The sequence below is a fragment of the Ischnura elegans genome, chromosome 7, assembly GCF_921293095.1.
Source record: "Ischnura elegans chromosome 7, ioIscEleg1.1, whole genome shotgun sequence".
NCBI lineage: Eukaryota > Metazoa > Arthropoda > Insecta > Odonata > Coenagrionidae > Ischnura > Ischnura elegans.
This window is the reverse complement of record NC_060252.1, coordinates 32,668,252-32,683,146: the sequence shown is the minus strand read 5'-3', so window position 1 is coordinate 32,683,146 and position 14,895 is coordinate 32,668,252. Positions and strand designations below refer to the sequence as shown.

The following is a 14,895-nucleotide window of genomic DNA, read 5'->3' as shown; positions in this document are numbered from 1 at the left end:
TACATCATCAGGTTAACAAGTACATAACCAAGTAACTTACTAACTTGGTAATAACTTAATAACTTGGTACTTGTCATTTATTCGAGGCATACCTCCTCCCCCCGATACAGGCCTCGATATGGGCACGATCCGTGTTTCGTTACGTGGTTACACCTGAAGATGTAACCACGTTACGAAACCCGGGTCGTGCCCATAATTAAATAGTGGTGAACTTTACAAAGATTTATTTCTTTATTTCCAATATGGAGAGGTTTCACAAAGTAAAGCCTGAAGTTATCAGTTAGATTCTTACAGTGTTGATTTTTTTGTTACCATGAGATTAGAAATGATGAGATAAGAAAAAGCTTCCTAAATGTAGATTTTTTTCCCCTTCAGGGTCCTCCCATCTACCCGATCTTCTCGCTGGTGGAATGGGCGGCGTGTATTCCGTCATCGTGTTCGCCTGAGGACCTGGAGACTTCCATGCAGGAGGTGGTGGACGAGATCGCGGAGCCCCTCGGACTCAAGGTCAAGGCAAGGGTGAACGCGGAGTCGTGCTATGTGGACGAGCCGAGAGAGGTGCACGAGGCGGACTACTTTGTCATGTAAGTATCAGGCACTAAGCCAGGGGGGGAGCTTTGAGGACTTCTTCGGTCCCCCCGATAGGAGAAAATTTGCCCACACACACTCATGCTCAGACTTTCTTTTAACTTTAAAAATCATTAAAATTTAACGTTCAAAGATTCGAAACGCTGAATAAGTTCAACAGCTTCAGGCTTCAATTGGTGGAAATTAGACATATTTAAATAAAAGATATTTGTAAGAAATTGTAATATAATTTTGTGGAAAAGAGCTACGATCTTTTATTTATTTCAATATTCGAAACTCTTTTAAAATTGGATAATGTTAACAACTATCGCTAGAGCTTTAAAGATTAATTTTTTCGAAAAATCGTGCGAATATCGAAAATAAACGGATACGGAGACCTAATGCTTATCTTATCCTTATCTATGTCCGTTACGGTTAGCTGTCCTAGACAGCACGATTTCAATATTAATCGAACGAAATTTTAAGCTAATTCAATGAAATATACGGTTTTCAAATTTGTGGGAATTGACAAAATTTGCCAGTGTAGACTATACCACCAAAGCACCCCTAACGCAGCAAATTTCTGGCTAAGAGCAACGTTAAGTAGGCCTCGGGTAACCCGTAAGTATACCTCTTATAAGGCACGACGATATGGGAGGGAGCACATATAAACATTCTAGACGTAAATAGGAAAAGGAGGTAAATCAATATAAACATAGCACCAAAAATAAAAAGAAGAAAAGAAAAAACACGCACTCGCTCAGTAAACTCACCCAGCTCAATTTTCTGAGGACAATATCAGCAAATGATATGCCTACATACGCTCAGGTTTATGAGGACATTACCCGTACAGTAGGGAAGAAAAAAAAAGGGTTCATGGGTAGAATGAAATGTTGTGTAGTGGAGATCCTTTAATGCGTTATGGACACATGTAGATTTCAAACAGCTAAGGTGTTTATCCTAGAAGACTACTCATCACTTTTCCTAAAAATTGCGATCATATTGATTTTCCTTCATCAGCAAGGTAGAAGGCTTAGTTCTCTGCTTTCCATCCATGTATGCTACTCTCTTTCAATGTTTTCTGGTTCAAACAGTACCGTTACCTTTTTCACTTTTTTAATCTCCACTCCTCGTAGTTCTCGATCTATCCATACCAACTGTCTCCTTCTTATCTCCTCCCGAAGATTCATAATAATATTAATTTTAATAATATAATCATTATAATATTAAATAATTTCTATTAATTGATTATTAATATTCCAATAATAACCCACCAAGTTTATCGATTTAACGCTCCTTTTCTTCTTCGTCCATCTCAGCAACTCAATTCACCTTCACCCATATTTCGAATGCATCCTGCCAATACTCATACTCCTGCCTCATCACCTGCGTTTCCGCCCCTACGACTTATTCAAAGATGTCTCCTTTTCACTTCTATCCTTCCCGACTTCGTCAAAAATTCTTCTATTAATTGGTCCTGGCAGTATCATGTACAAACACAGAAACAATTTCAATTGCATTCAAAATTGCATGGCATTCGTGACGCCCACAGCACGTAAATGTAAAAATAAAATTTACATTCGTACTGTCTAAAATTGAAATTACTCGCTGAATGTCATAAATATAAGCGATTACTTGCTGATTTCACTGGCGATTATTCGAGTGATTCTCAATTATTTCGTGTAAAACTACAGAGAATTTTTAAATTGACGTTAATACTTCCGAAGAATTCTTCACGCACCTAGTGCCACAACTGGATGACGCATTGAATAAATACAAAGCCATTTCCTGCAGCTTGGATGCTATTTTTCTGTTTTCCAAGAACGAAATGTGTTGTGATAGATGTACGTACACTGAAAATAAGCAACGCATTTAAAGTAGGGAGTAGAGATACATATATCTTCCATACTCCTTTATTTACAGGCAAATGCCAAGTTAACGTTTGAGATAATTATTTGCAAAATTTACTTGATAACATTTTTTTCAGTACCCAATAGATACCATTGTGTGGGCACGTTTCTCGAGCAGTAGGAAAAATATACCGTACAATGCCGAACATTTATCAACTTTTCAATGCTCGTATTCCCGGACACCCAAAGATACTCAAGCAATCAGACAGGCATTTGGGTGATCAAAAGAATACATGTGTAGAGCAGTATTAGTCACCAAGAAACACGATTTTTAATCATCAAAATATTCGAGTGCTTACAAAAGCATTCTAAATACGGCTCCGTTCGCAATTTATTTGTGTATTTTAGTAGGGACTACAAGCTCCAATACCATTCCTCAGGAATATTTGACACACTCCTATTAAGAAACATACGAGTGAATATCCTACCGTGAAAATTGAATGAATTCCGCACTATCATTGGAAATCTTTAGGAACACCGTTGTTACAGCATAAGTTACCTGGCAATATGTTACAAAGGCCAAAATAAAATCCAAACATGACCTGGATACCGTTAGGTCGCAGCCATAGCTTTTAAAGGTACAGGAAATATATGAAAATTGGAGACACACTCGTATTGTTTCTCAAAATTAGCAGCACTGCTCAAACGCTTCATTTGTTTATTCCGTCAACATCTACAGAATTTTACGAAGCTTCATCAAAGCTAAACCGAATGAACTTTATTTTTCTGTTTGACATAGGTGCGTCATCTTTTGCAAAACGCGTCATTTTTCGCAGAAAATCGTCAATTTTCGCGAATTATACCCACCTGAATCAACAGGAAACCCCCGCTGAAAAGGCCACCTTAATTCTCAAAATAAGCATTCCATCTTCGCGAAGGAAAACTTCGAAGCGACTCGAAGATGATCAATCGTGTTATTCTCCATACACCATTGTGTGGACACGTTTCTCGAGCAGTAGGAAAAATATATCGTACAATGCCGAACTTTTATCAACTCTTCAATGCTCGTATTCCCGGACACCCTCGTACTCACGAGCCCGGACGTGAAGTTTCAGCAAACATCGCGCCGGACCCGAGAAAGCATATGCTAACGCCAATTGCTGCCAAGGCTACGAATACACCCGCGGTCCCTTTGTTTTCCGGCACATATACTCTGAAGAGAGAATATATCGGCAACAATTTTGGCACAGAATACTTTTTTATTGGCGGTGTTCACTGCCAATGGCAAAACCGTTGTGACATTCACGTTGTTATCCTTCGTTTTTCTTCCTATTAGCACGTACGCCTCAAATAAAAGGTTGCCCCCACTTAATGCTTTCCGAAAAAAGTAGAAAATAACGAAACCATCGAACATTCATAACCATAATTAGTGCCTTTATTGATACATACCTAATATAATACCAAGATAATTTGTGCCAACTCATCACTCACAAGACAAATAATTCCTGACATTACAGAAATACATAGATAAATACATTTCCACTATTTTTTGGTAAATTAATATTTATTTGCAACTTTCCAAAAATACTTTAGTTTTTCTGCCACGACGGGTTTCAATACATTTTGTACTATAGTCACCTGACTGTATCGAAAAATGTATTTTATCCGATCCTAAAAGGGAAATTAAAGTATTTTTGGAATATTTACAGTAAGTTTATATCTGTTAATATGTCAGAATTCCACCAAATTAACCCTGAAACAGATCTCTACATTCACTTGTGTTGATTAAATGTCATACGCAATTACGATGAAGTTTTAAATGATTCTAGGTAACTCAGGCACAGGTCCAGGCGTCAGATTTATGAGATACGGAGACATATGTCCAGAAAAAGGGAATAGCTTAAAACACATGATCAGCATGTAATTTTTTATTATTTCTATTGCGTAATTTTTAATAATAACGATAAAAATAATGGCTTACCTTTATTTGCATATACAACTTGGTCCTTCTAAGCCAATGGTGGCCCAATGAAAATATCACATTTATTTGCTTAGGTGAACAAGGTATTGTGATGAATGGAATGAGATGCAATGATTGTTTTATGTTAGTTAGTGATTTCATATTCTATATGTTTATTTATATATATTACGTTTACATATTAAATATGTTTCATATGCTAGGGAGTTTCATATACAATCATATTTCTCAGTACGAATGATCCAGCATGGTAAATTTTTTTGTGTAATATGCACAAAAGCACTCTAACTGAAGAACGAGTCGGTAACCCCTAAGCGGAGTATTAACTCCAAAGGGGTACCTATGTTCCTGTAGCCATGTATTTCTTAAAATTTTTATTTGTGTGGAACAATAAACGTTATTATTATTATATTACATTTCAAATTTCAATTTCATTTACAAAAAAAGCAAAAATACTCTGACCCAAAAAGCTATTGGAAATTTGAAACCAAAATAGGAGAATTTAATATAATTTGTACACTACAGGTTAATTAAAGAAGCTACAATTTTACGCTTTTACCATTACTTCACTTTTCTTTTAGTTTCGGCCAAAGATTTTAGATTACACAGAGTGATTAACAACAAGGTACAACATACTTCAGCAAACTTTTAACATACATATTATTGAAAAGATACGTTTTCAACAAACGACTGTTGCGTTTAGCAATAGAATATATATTATTACAGTTAATTTCGTGCTCATATTTGAAATAGTTCTATATGGTAATGAGCCAATTTAGCATTTTATTCACTGTCAATGTTTTATGATTAGTACACAGTGATTTTGGGTCAGTGTAACAGCAATAGCTGAAACCATCTGTATCAATTATTTTCAATATTCTCCTTTGATTCTTTACAGTTGTGTTTAACAGAATATTAACTTTAAAAACATGTTGCTAATTTTAATATTTGATTATGTACTATTGAGGCATATTCCGAAATATATATTTTTTGTTTAATTTGAACTTGTAAATAGCTCACAAAATAATTTATTTTATGGTCATGAGACCCATTACCCTAATTTTGTGAATACAATAACTATTACTGAATTGTTCAAATTGATTCCATAAAAGATGTTCAATAAAGTAACGCCTCAGATGGTTGCACGCATTGCATTTGTAGTTAAAAAATACCACTTTCAATATCATTCTGTAAATCCCTAGGTTTTCCGGGTTATCTGACGCCGTACATTGAATTGGAAATGATTTCATGTTTAATTTTTGTTCTTACAGTGGTGCAATTGTGTTCTTTCTGGTGGTTATTGTGGCGAGCAGTGCGTACGACATGGCGAGGAGGAGGAAAATAAAAGATCTCGACAGGAGGGACGGTGAGTGGACACGATGTTTTTCATCTCTTTCTTAAAATCAACCTTGGAAGAGGTTTGCATAATAATGAGCTCTCTTTTCTTCAATTTTACTATTTAAAAAATATTTAGTGGCTGGAAAACTAATTCTTGATGAAACTTGTCAATTGGGATTCTTTTCCTGCTTTGGTTCCCTATAAAACAATATCGGAAACCCACCCAACTAGATGAAACCTGCAAGCCTATACATGTAAATCAAGTTAAAAATTATGAAGCAAACATCTTAGTTCTTAATAATAGAGATAGTCTAGATGAGAACATTAAAACTATTGTTATATCATATTATCTTCCTCTTTTGGTGCCATTATTATTATCATTTATCAAGCAAATGAATATTTCATTGGCAAACTTTAGTAATGGCAAATGAAATTTCATTCGTAAAATTTGCTAATTTAACCCAATTTATAGTCACAATAGTTTTGTTAAAAATATATTTTAAAACCGACCATTTGTCCCTGTCAGTAAATTTTGTAATAGTACACTCTATTAAGATTAAATTCTCATCTTCAAATATGATTTCAAAAAATATCTTGACCATATAACTTGTTTTCTTTGTGCACAATAATACTGCCAATAAAATGGGCACTAATATTACCTTATACTTTGATCAACAGTTGCTCCGATATGATTTCTCAATGAAATGAACTGTTGGCTTTCCACATTTTGCTCACGCGTTGGGATTGGAATGCTTTTTCCCGATGGATATTCGGCCCCTTATTCCTCTCCTCTCTCTTTCCGTGGGTGTACAGGCGTGGCTTCGAGGGTGTTCCTGGCGTTCTCTGCGCCGTCAAACTGGGACGCCCTCATGAGTACGGATGAGGCGCCGCCCGGCGCCCTCGAGTGCATCGATGGCATTCGCTTCCTCAGCACCCTCTGGGTCGTCGTCACTCACAAAGTCCTCACCTTCGCCCAAGAGCCCTGGGTCAACAAGAGCATCCTCATCGCCGTGAGTCCGCACAACCTTTTCTCTCATTTCATGCCTTTACCCACACACGAGAAGGACAGATATTGTTTTACACCCTAAAATGGCATTATGGGGATGAAAATTTGCCCCTGTTGTTTTCTATTTTTTAATTATTTCAATTTTTCTGAATTTTTATGCATAAAAACATTATTTATAGACCTAAATATCATATTCTCATATTTTTGGGTACTCAATCTTGTTGGAATGAATATTTCCTTCTACTATTTTTGCCTAGGCAAGTATGTATATTTGCTTCGTATCTTGAAATTATTATCGGTTATAATCCCACCTTTTCTTAAAATGACTTGTTCTCAGTGGCGCCGACTCCATGGGGCCTGAGGGGGCCCGAGCCCCCTCAAAAATTCGTTATGGGTGTGAGGAAAAAATGTGTCAGGCTTGTAGATTTTCCCCAGAGTGTCCAGATATCGAGATTCGAGTTATCAGGGTTCTAATGTTGATCATATGAGTCTTCTAAAATGCTTAAAAAAACTTAAAACTCACTACTTATAAAATTTCCTTGGGCAAGATCCCCGGTTTGGGCCCCCCCAATATTTTTTGTAAGTCGGCACCCCCGCTTTTTCTCGACCCTTGTGTTATATTATCGAGATATATTCAAATTGTGTGGATTTGCATACATTATTGAGGCACTCTCTAAGATATTTCAGTGAAGTCTGGCAGTTCAACCAAAAAGGGGGTCAAAAATTACCGGTTCTCGTCCTCCTACAATGTAAGTCCCAGCTGAAGCTCTTAAAATAATACAAAAACATTGCGGAGGGTATCACTATCCCGTGATGTATCACGATTCTTGTGTAAATTTGTGCAGAAATTTAGAAACGTTGAAATGAAGAAATCGTATGAGGTGAAAAATAACCACCCTTCGTCCTTCTAGTGTGAAGGTCGTATCATGCTAGGCGTAAACGTTTATGTTTGACAGATGGTCCATCTCACTCCTCTCCTCAGAGTAAACATTAACAAGAGGGCTCAAGGTGGCCGGGAAGGAGCCATAACCGGAAGACACCACTTATGTATGAGTGGGTGAGAAGAAAAGGGGTACAAGTTATTTCTTACTTTCCTTATACTAAGTACAGAAATTAGGTATAGAAAACAAACGAAATGAATTAGATATTTGATCTTCTCGATGTCAGCACAGAACAGAGACTCACTCGTATCCCTTGGCAACCAAGATTTTTTGCATTTCTTCTAACAATTAGCTTTACCTAACTCTGTTGAGAAAAAAAATCACTTGTACCCCTTCGCTTCTCAACCCCTCATATCAAATTTACTCTCAGCCCGAGGCAGTATGATTCTAAAAAACAGCCAATCTTCATTCTTAATATTAAGATATGCAATTGGCATATACTTCATGGGGATCGGGTTGGTGTGGTGGCTTTAGTGTTAGCTTCCAACCCCGTGGGCTCGGGTTCATATACTGGCGGTGGTAGAGAATTTTCAGAGACTGCCCGATCCCTGCTTGAATGTTGCGTGGAGGACATTTCAAGCACAACACTTCGTCCGTCGGATGGAACGTAAAGCCGTGGACCCTCGGCGCCTTTCGTTAAGAGCAGGCTTATGCCGACGCCGGGTTTCTTTACACCCTCCCTTACCTACCCTTCCCACATGGCGCAAATGACCTCAGCTGTCCGTTGCCTTCTTCAACATACCATACATAAACTTATATTTCTTTTAACAGCCAGTGACTCCTAATGGGCAAATCTCAAGGTTGAAACGAAATCGAAGTGAAAACAGCTTCGTACCGAAAATAAACTTAATCCCGAGGGTACTGTACAGAAGAGGCCCAATTCCCTCCCATTGAAGGCTGATTTCTGTTGCCACTTCGGTGGCATTTTAATCGATTTTCAAAAATATCCGCAGCGCGGTGATGTGTGCAATGCGATCCACTTTTTTCCTATATTCGGCAGTATATTTGTCATGGCGGGGAATAGCATTGAAAAGTAATGAATTAGATAGATCACATCGTCTTTTATATAAATTTCGGTTAACACCCGTAATTTTACCTTATTTCCCCGTGAAACACACATCACTTTGTCCGTCAGCGACGCGAGTGGCGACTTTTGTAAACCCATTTAAATGCGCGGTGGGTGAAAACACATTTAGAAGCCGCCTTTATGGTCCTCTTTTGTAATATTCGTGCTTAAACTATGGAGGAGACTTCATAGAGGAACCAACAATCCCTCCCGATAAAATCAGGTTTTTGTAGCCACTTTGGGCGACTTGTGATCAAAAATTCCTAAATCGCTGCAATGAATTCCATTCGTCAGTCAACACGGTACAATGTTTAATGCGCTCCGTGAAATTTTACCAAAATATACCCCGTATAAAACAGCCCTGATGTTTTATGCCTTTGAGTATGAGGGTCATCGTGTTCTTAAATTCTAATATGATTTTAATCACAGTAAATGAAAATTGCAGTTGGAGCGTTGGTTACGTCTAGAAATCGTAACTACTTTTAAATTATCTTTGATTTTTTTAATAAATTATCTAATTATCAAATTTCTGATCATAAGAATTTACAGAATATCATCAAAATTTGAATGAACGTGACTCAGTAATAATTCGACAGTATAAAATTTATCGAACCGCACAATATTTTAACCTCATTTTCACGCATGCATCATCACGTGTGCAAGTTAGCTAACAATATTCCCTATATTTTTAGAGCATATACATTCATTCTCGATGGGTATATAATGAATTTAAAAAATGAAGATTTGATGCAATTGAATTAATTTAAAGCAAAATAAATTAAATTCTTACAATATCTTTTACAATAAAATACGAATTAATGAGAAACCTTGGTCAATTTCCTACACAAATAGCCACCAAACTTCATCCAAGATAGAATGTGAGAGTGTGAGTAAACACATTGACAGAGGTGCACAAAGGTTAAGAAAACACTTAGCTGTTTCACAAAATAAAATATATTGCGACCGGTTTCGATACAGCGTATCATCATCTGGCCAGATGATGATACGCTGTATCGAAACCGGTCGCAATATATTTTATTTTGTGAAACAGCTAAGTGTTTTCTTAACCTTTGTGCATCATGAAAGAGTTTCACCATGTTACGCCAACCACCATCGCATTTACATTGACAGAGGTGTGAGAAATTTGGCTTATGTATTGCTTATACGGTGGAAGAGTTCACCCAAGAACAATAGAAGTATCATAAGAGAGTTAACCCCCTCATCCCCTTTGCACGCTCAGCTTAACGTAAAAAGAAAGCAGACGTTGAAGTGCAAATTACACAGAGTTCCACAATTTTCCACGCACGGATTCACGCGCAAACACTTTCATTCGCAGTTTCTATAACTGGCAGCTTCGGGAAATACCGCTAACATCTTTGCAATGCTATCCAAGACGCCTAAATGTTATGGTTATGGGAGCACCGCGCTTGGCTGCAGAGAAACGAAGATCGTGACTCGAAGTGAGAATAGGAAATAAAGGCTCTTAGCTCATGCCAGACATACCTTTAGATGGTCATGCATCTGCGCATAGAGCCATGATTGTAAACAAAATCTCAAATTTCGGATCGCCATCTCACACTCTGTGACATTCACCATTCTGTGCCAGGAAAGGCTGATGACACCGTCGATACCATTCTTTAAAATGAAGAGGTTAGTGTGTACAGTGGCGCAGCGAGGGGAGTTTTGGGGGATAAAGCCCCCCCGCCCCCAAGGGCTAAGATAAATTTTGAATTGTAATCAATTTCACTTAATTAGATAAATATTATTTATAGAATAGTGTAAGGATTAATAAAGTATCCCTCAGAATGCCGTAAAATTCACAATTTTGAGCCATTTATCACAAATAATTTCTGGGGGAGGGCACCCGCAACTCCCGCATTCCATACCCCCAGACCCCATAATATTAGTTGCGCCTAAAATCCTACCTAGCCTTAATTCCTAGTTGCGCGCCAGAGTATGTATACATGTATATATATAGTATACTTAATCCAATGATAGAATTAAGAGCAAGGAAAGGTTTTTATAATAATTATTAATAACTGTTTTCGCTCTGAGACAAGGCTGTCTGTTAGAGCAGAAACACACACAACTTATGAATACATTATTCACAGTGTCCAGCCTAACAAATTTTTAAATTTAACTTCAAAAGCATTAAGGAAAAGAATAAGAAATCGGTTCTGTTACAGAACACATCAAAACGAAAAAATGCATACAACCGTGCAGAGAATGGTGCCAGTAATAAAATCATAGAACACAATCTAAAAACTGTATTTTATTATTTTTTTGGTAGTACCATTGGAGCAGAAAAGTATCGAAAAGAACTTTCTCCAATGTCTTAGTTTGTATTTACAAAATAATTGAACAAAATTTACAAATTGCATATCATAATTTTGTCTGTTTTGTTTGTTAACATGCTTTATGTTTGAATAGATATAAATATCAACCCTATAGCTATGAACGCACTGCAGCCTGCAGCGAAAGTACCTTTTATTCCTCCCTCTCGTGTGCTCTGCGCTTTCGTCGCGTGTGACGGATTGGTTTCCGGAGAGTGAGAATCAGCGAAAGGGTTAAGGGTTATACTTGCAAAACATTTCCATTCCTCACGATAATGCCTCTTATGTTGACAAGTCATTACTATTGCTTTCGGCTCTCGTTAACGCTACAGCACTCCATCTGTGTCATTCAACAGTAATGTCGGTGCAGCACGAGCGGCGTCAACCCAAGCAAGTCCATGTGAATGGCCTTGTTGCCACGAAATATTCGAGAAAATTGGAGAAAGGAACATTCCCTAATTACTTTAGTTGTATTTGCAAAAGTATTCTTCAAACTCCCTCGGGTATTCTTCCATTTCAGTCTCATTATTTATTGCAGATTTTTTTTATTCTCTGCCATCAGCAACCAAATTAATAAAATCCTACATCTTTCTAAATTAACCACGCTTTTTACACGAAATATATTGCGTATTTTCATGTGAAAAACGGCATGATTATGTTTTAAAATCATCACCAAATGTGTTTGCATTGTTTTTTTAATTTATTGCATAAAATAGTGGCTATCGCTGATATCACCGGTGTCTCTAGAAAATGCTCGCTAGGTGGAGTAACATAGATGCTAGGGCAGGTGTAACAGGGTATTTTTCGATTTTAAAATGGTTCATAAAGAGCTCGTTTTCCCAATAGGTCATTCATTAACAACCAACAATCCATTATATGTATGTAACACACCCACACAAGTTTGTCATAAATAAATTAATCATTTATAAATATGTATGATCAAGGGCAGATGTGTATTCGTTTGCTGCGCTCTTCCACACGAGCGCCTAATCAGCAGGCCTTTGCCCATGCCGCGTCGCCGGAGATTCGAACGATCGATCCAAGCAACATTCGCTGGAGACTTCAACACCCTGGTCGCGTACCTTTGTCCGCGGCCATAACCCTAACAAATTAAGTTTTCCATAACAAACAGGAGTATTTGTTTACTATCTGCCCCCAACGGATACTGTCTGCTCACTATGTTCTACACTAACTCTGAGGATGGAGTGGTCGTCCGTATTCAGAATGTGAGCCGATGGGAGATGCGAGAATGAAAGTGAAAGCACGATTGGCGAGCGCCGCCTATGACTCCGTCCCACTTTGGCGACCATTTCCCTTTCTCCTTTCTCGCGTGTCCGTCCGTCTGCTTACGTGTGTCTGTGCGTCTGTGTGTGTTACACAAACATCGCGTCCTGCTCTCCGCCTCTCTGTTTTTCCGAAACACACCTCGCGCCGCTTTCCCCATCTCCATCCAATTGCACGTTTCCCACTAATATGTACTTCATTCTTGGGATTATAAGCCAGAGCACGAGTGATTAAAGCATTCTAGAGAACAGGTTGGGTGCAATACGTAGATATTTAATACGAGTACTCTAATGGTGCTGCGAAAAAAATGCATAGCGAGCTAGAGAAAGAATCTGAGACCAAAAAAACTGTTGGGTACAGGTATGTAAGTACGCAGATAGCTAATTCGGGTACTCTAATGGTGCCGCGAACAAAGCGCGCTGCGAAGAAAAAGCACGGTTGATCCTTTTGGAGTTACAAAAGGAATCCAGCCCCTATATTCTTATGAATAAAGAATGTTATGCAAAAAAATTAAAAGGTGCATATTGCTTGTGGTTACGCCTCTAAACATATCAAAAACAAATTTACATTTTTACAGTATACTCAGGTTTGTTTTAAATCAGCATGAGTGTAGCTTCGTCAATATTATCTGTTTACTATCTGTCTTCTTTTCATACCTTGCCTTTCTTCTTGCCAGAAGTTCTAGCCTAGTTTTTGTTAATACAAAACTGTCTTTAAGCACGCGATGATGCGAGATGACTCACCTCCAAGCAGCTCCAATTATGCGTTATTATTCCAAGTATTCATTTCCTGGTAACGTAACTCCTACCTCTATCTGTCACAATCGGCCCTTGTACGCTTGCTTCGCATATACCTATATTTCCGCTTTATTCGCTATGTACTTTTTTCTTAAAACCACTATATTACCTTCTTAGCTGCCATTTAAGAATGAATCGGTTAGCAGCAGTATTCATGAGGACACCCGTGTTGCCTTCGTCGAGGTAATCGAGTGCTCGCGGAGGTATTTATGCATGCGTCTATCCCTAATGGATTTATCAACTAGTCTGGATATACATAAAATAGTCTGAATACTCGTTTGCCGCCTGGTAATACCTCTATTGGAGTATAATAGCTATTAACTCAATATAACCCAATGTTGCTTCTAAGAAACATCAAAAATGTGTAAATTTTCAGCTCTATTTAGGGAATATCTAAACTATGAATTATTTCGTATTGTACATTTTAATGACGAAATATTAGGCTACTTACCTCGATAATTATGATTGAGAGAAAATTTTTCATAATCAGAAATCTTAAAATTTCATTTCTGCCAGACGTTACTCTGGGTAAGAAAGGGTTAATGAAAATTTAAAATCAACTCTTTATAAGTTATGTATCGAAATTTCAAACTTAAGCGCTTTCACGAGCACAGTGCAGACTTTTCAGTGGCTGAGATATGCACTGCACATTTCATCCACTGAAAAGTCTGCACTCTATATTTGAAACTAGCCTTTGGGTAAATCACATTATGAGTGGGACAATTTTTCGTACTCGGTATCACTCATTGCGGATATCGTCTTATTTTATCTCCATACAGTCCTTGACCCATTGGTCCAAGATGCCGCTGGTGAACAGCATGCTCAACGTGGACACTTTCTTCCTCGTCAGCGCTCTCCTCAAGTCCTACCACTTCATGAAGGAACTGGACGAGGGCAGGTTCAACATCCTCTCAAGCTACGCACAGCGCTACCTCAGGTAAGATACCAAATCGAATGCCAAATATATGCCATCTAACACTGGAAAGGGAAATATTTCAATGGTTTTGAGAAAATTTGCCGTCTTCCTAAAAATAGTTTAGAGGGAAATTAAAATGCATATTCTACAATTAAATCACTCGAATTCCAAACAATGCAGAATGTCTTGAAGCCCAAACTTTAGTGCAATATGAACCTTGAGAACAAGGTTTTTACTGAACGGAAATTTTATAAAGTGCTATTTTTTGTAACTTTATTTTTTTGTAATTTGATTTTGTAATTGTCGGTCGCTTAACTGGCTAAAACACTCGGAAATCGGGAGATCCGGGTTCGAATCCCCGTCAATGCGAATAATTTTTTCTCTGTGGATTTTTCATGTGCATTGCGGTCGACTCCGTAAAGTTATCACCGTGGCTAGTCCCGGTATGCTTAAATTAAGAAATTTTGAAACGTCATTTGAAATTGTATTGCGTTGGCTTAGACAACCAGGACAGTGAAGGAACAACAGACCGTCAATACCATAATAAAGAAATAAAATAAAATCTATTGCAGAGAGGTTTTTTAATAATAAGATGAATTTATATTCTTATAAGTCCATCAATGAACTCAATTGCGGCAAAGTAAACATTTGATAACAAACTTTGATACATATTTTCATTATTCAAATTCAAATTCAAAATTCATGAATAATTGCGACTTTCCCGTCTCGAAAACAAATTTTCAATGGCTGACTAAAGAGTGGTAAAGGAGTAACTAAAATGTCTTTTGAGAAACTTATTATACGCTAATATTTTCTCGG

The 14,895-nt window shown here is 37.6% G+C and overlaps 1 protein-coding gene across 1 annotated transcript in view; it reads left to right on the top strand.

Annotated features, from left to right (window-relative positions):
* The window catches only part of LOC124162241 (nose resistant to fluoxetine protein 6-like), a 149,870-nt gene that overhangs the window by 114,404 nt on the left and 20,571 nt on the right, over positions 1 to 14,895 (top strand). The window contains exons 3-6 of the mRNA XM_046538706.1: positions 376 to 584; positions 5,667 to 5,761; positions 6,547 to 6,743; positions 13,940 to 14,097. Of these exons, the coding sequence (XP_046394662.1) occupies positions 376 to 584; positions 5,667 to 5,761; positions 6,547 to 6,743; positions 13,940 to 14,097 (659 nt within the window). The remainder of the gene's footprint in view (positions 1 to 375; positions 585 to 5,666; positions 5,762 to 6,546; positions 6,744 to 13,939; positions 14,098 to 14,895) is intronic.